Source organism: Apis dorsata, unplaced genomic scaffold, assembly GCF_000469605.1.
Source record: "Apis dorsata unplaced genomic scaffold, Apis dorsata 1.3 scaffold_221, whole genome shotgun sequence".
NCBI classification, from domain to species: domain Eukaryota; kingdom Metazoa; phylum Arthropoda; class Insecta; order Hymenoptera; family Apidae; genus Apis; species Apis dorsata.
In genome coordinates, this window is record NW_006263503.1 from 2,591 (window position 1) to 6,976 (window position 4,386).

At 36.8% G+C, this 4,386-nt stretch overlaps 1 protein-coding gene across 1 annotated transcript in view; it reads left to right on the top strand.

Annotated features, from left to right (window-relative positions):
* Positions 1-639: 639 nt before the first annotated feature.
* The window catches only part of LOC102677794 (DNA-binding protein D-ETS-3-like), a gene marked incomplete at its 5' end in the record, with an annotated part of 13,073 nt that continues 9,326 nt past the window's right edge, over positions 640-4,386 (top strand). The window contains 2 exons of the mRNA XM_006615365.2: positions 640-757; positions 3,838-4,075. Of these exons, the coding sequence (XP_006615428.2) occupies positions 640-757; positions 3,838-4,075 (356 nt within the window). The remainder of the gene's footprint in view (positions 758-3,837; positions 4,076-4,386) is intronic.

Below are 4,386 nucleotides of genomic sequence, written 5' to 3' on the forward strand. Positions count from 1 at the left end.
TTGCAATCACCACAAAAAATCGTACGTATCTCTATTATTATATATCTATATAGCGGTTTAAAATTTTAAAGATTCCAAAATTTCCTCCTCTTTATAGCGTTTGAACCCCTTGTCGTAGAACCAATATGAAATCACGTGAGACACTAGCTAGAAAATTTTACAAAGGACGTACAGGAGAATAAGGAAGAAAGAGAGGTACTCGTGAAGCAAACAATTTCTCTTTTCCTCTCTGTTTCATTTTTCTTTCCAAATTATTCCAAATTATACCAAATTGCTGGCACACGAATATAACGATGCAACGAATACAATGCAAATAACGTGTGTTGCGAGGGATTGGATGCACGTATGTACGCAGAAACAGCGGAGAAGAATTGGAAGGGGTGATAAGGCGATGGCAAAAGGCAACGGAACGTGGATGGAAGGGGGGAGAAACGTATACGGACCACTCAGCCCCGTGTTTGCCTACACGGAAATCCTCTCTAACGGATTCTAACGCTCGACCGAGCTTGTTCACTTTTTCATCTTCGATGAACCGACGATTTTTCCCTTCTTTCTTTCTTTCTGAACGGGACCTTTTCTTCGCTTTTCAGAATATTTATCCTTTATTTCCGGGGTTTTTAATTAGAATTTTAAGATTAGAAGCGGATCGAGGTTAATAAGCTCGTCGATTTATTAAAGTCAATCTCTCCTATTTCAGGGTACGGAAGCAGCTTATCCAAATCAGCATTGGACACGCACACCCACCTCAGGCAGCCTGGTATGTAGTAGGTAGATATTTTTCAGAAGTTAAAGCACTACATCTCTTTCTTAGCGGTCCATTTCGAGTGAAGAATATCATTCAGATGAATCGAAAGCGAGAAAACTAAAATTCGAAAATTAATGGGGATAGTTGAAAAGATTGCATCTAACCGAGAGGGGTTCCATCCGATCAAAGCCGATTTTTTACACTGGAGCAATTGCACGGAACGATCTTCACGATTATTACACGTTCGCCACTAATCACGCAAACTCCCCCCCCCTCCCTCCCTAATCGGAACCTTTTCGCCGCCACGCCCGAAAATTACTCCTTCCTCGTCGGTCCTTGATCGATATAGGTTTGAATAAGTGGGCAAAGGGAAGCTCTCTCCCTCCGTTGTTGTTACACGAGCATTTTAAATAATTAGTAAAATTCGTATTACACGAGGAATAATTTAACGAATCTAAAGAAAAAAGTGATTCGATAAAGATAGCGAGTACAGAGGATCTGAATCGATTTATTAATTCTTATACGAGCATTTTAAATAATTATTAAAATCTAATGAAACAAAATTCGTATTACACGAGGAATAATTTAACGAATCTAAAGAAAAAAGTGATTCATAAAGGTAAGATAGCGAGTACAGAGGATCTGAATCGATTTATTAATTGTTACACGAGCATTTTAAATAATTAGTAAAATTCGTATTACACGAGGAATAATTTAACGAATCTAAAGAAAAAAGTGATTCGATAAAGGTAAGATAGCGAGTACAGAGGAATCCGAATCGATTTATTAATAATCTTGTCTGTTGGATTGATAAATCGGGTTGGATTTGTAATTTTCATTGGAGAAAGAGAATTGGAGGAAGGAGAGGATATCGATAGATTTTTGGTGTTTGGTGAAAATTGGTCGAAAGAAAAGAAAAAAGGAGGAAAGAAAAATTGCGACGTTTCGGTATTTTCTGTTCGGGTGGATGCCCGCCTCCCCCCACCCCTTTGGCCTGTTCGCCAGATAAATGGGTGTACCGCGCCCCTTCCCATTATTAACTTGTAAGTGAATTACCGTTCGATCGAAAGGCGATCACTCCGCCACGCATTTCAGGGGATTCATCCGGCGAAACGACCTTTGAGGTCCGCCAATTCACCAACCATCATCCCCCCCCATCCACGCGCGTCTGTCCCCTATCATAATCGGGCAAAATGTATTTTTATGGGAGTCGAGACGGAATAGACAAGGGTTGTATTATATAGTTTCCGTTCTTTTCCTTTTTCTTTTCCCCCCTCTCCTTGGGTTCCAATATACGTTGTTCCGATTCGTCCCTTCGATACCGATCGAGCTCTCTCTGTCGATAATTTACCAACAATTATTCGTACGGATGGAAAGTGGTTAAATCGAGGTTATGTTTTGAAATCTTTATCTTCATCTGAATTATTTTTGTAAATATTCTTTTTATTTTTCCCTTTGAGAAATTGAGTTCCTCTCAAATTTTTATGTTACGAAACGGAAAAGAGAATTTTGGCCGCGTTTCGGCTTATATTACGGTCGGAACGCGAATGCTCAGTTTAACGGTGTTCGCTCTCTCGCGAGAGGACATTCCGTGTACGCCCTTTGAACCACTCCGTCGTTCGTTCCCTCAATTGAAATTATTATGATCCAAACGAACTCTATTCTATTGTAGGGTTGCGATTATATCCTTTTGTACGGTTGTAGGGCACTCCAGGTTCTGAGCAGTAGCGAACGACGGTGATGACGCATTGTAAGGCTTTTAAAGGGCGATACAGGGAGCACTGGGAAACAACCGTGTAATGGATAGGTATATACGTTCGGGGGAAATACCGAAGAAAGGAGAGAGAACGAAAAATTACTCGAGTTTTTTTTCTTTTCTTTTTTTTTTTCACGTTTCGTGAATTCGATCGAATTAAAATATCTAGAATTTTTCCTTCGACATTAGCATTATGCATTACACTTTTTAAAAGATGATAAGAAATTTCAATTTGAAGAATCGTAATTGAAACTTCCTATCTAGAATTTTTTCCAAATTTCGTCGTAACTCGTTTCGAAATTCTATGGATATTCGAATCGAGGAGGGGGGTATTAAAAATTATTTGAAGAATCGTAATTAAAACATCATATCTAGAATTTTTTTCCAATTTTTTCCAAATACTATGGATATTTGGATCGAGGAGAGGAGTATTAAAATTTATTTGGAGAATCGTAATGAAACATCATATCTACAATTTTTTTCCAATTTTTTCCAAATACTATGAATATTTGGATCGAGGAGAGGAGTATTAAAATTTATTTGGAGAATCGTAATAAAATATTCTATCTCGTCGTAACGTTTCGAAATTCTATGAATATTCGAATCGAGGAGGGGAATATTAAAATTTATTTAAAAAATCGTAATTAAAATAATTAAAATATTCTATCTAGAATTTTTTTCAAATTTTTTTCCAAATATTATGGATATTTGAATCGAGGAGACGAGTATTAAAATTTATTTGGAGAATCGTGTTCATGGAAATTTGCATTAAAAAATTTGCATTTGAATAGTAATTAAAATATCCTATCTAGAATTTTTTCCAAATTTTTTCCAAATACTATTATATTCGAATCGAGGAGGGGAGTATTAAAATTTATTTGGAGAATCGTAATAAAACATCCTATCTAGAATTTTTTCCAAATTTTTTTCAAATATCCATAGTATTTCATAGTATCGAGGAGAGGAGTATTAAAATTTATTTGGAGAATCGTGTTCATGGAAATTTGCATTAACGTTGGATGCTAATTAAAACATCCTATCTAGAATTTTTTTCAAATTTTTTATCTAGAATTTTTTTCAAATTTTTTCCAAATATCCATAGTATTCCATAGTATCGAGGAGAGGAGTATTAAAATTTATTTGGAGAATCGTGGAAATTTGCATTAACGTTGGATGGTAATTAAAACATCCTATCTAGAATTTTTCCAAATCTCATCGTTTGGAAATTTTGTGGATATGTATAATATAAGCGAGGAGGATACATAATTTATTCGGAGGATAAACAAAGAGATTGGATGGTGAATTACGGCTCGGGCTCTCTCTCCAAATGTTCTAGATCCCTATCAAATGTTCGGAGCGACGAGCAGTCGGCTCGCGAGCTCCGGTTCCGGTCAGATTCAGCTGTGGCAATTTTTACTCGAGCTACTGTCGGATTCGAGCAACGCCGCGTGCATTACGTGGGAAGGAACCAACGGGGAATTCAAGTTGACTGACCCCGACGAGGTGGCGAGACGTTGGGGCGAAAGGAAGTCCAAGCCTAATATGAATTATGACAAATTGTCGAGGGCTTTAAGGTGAGTGATTCCCCTTATAATCCTTCTCTCTCTACGCCTCTCATCCTGCAAACATTTCTTTTTTTTTTTTTTTTTTTTTTTTTTTTTCATCGAAACGAAACAAATTTTTATTTTCGTTGCGGCTATCATTTCGCTCTTCCTTTATTTATATTTTCGTACAACGCTTACTCGTCATCGAATTAAACCGCCATTCTTATAATTCTTCCAGTGGAGCCATTCATTTCTGCGGTCCAAAATTTGGAATTATGATACTTTTCGAATTATTAAAATTATTTTTTACCTCGATTTCCTTCATCATTGTATCGTTTTGT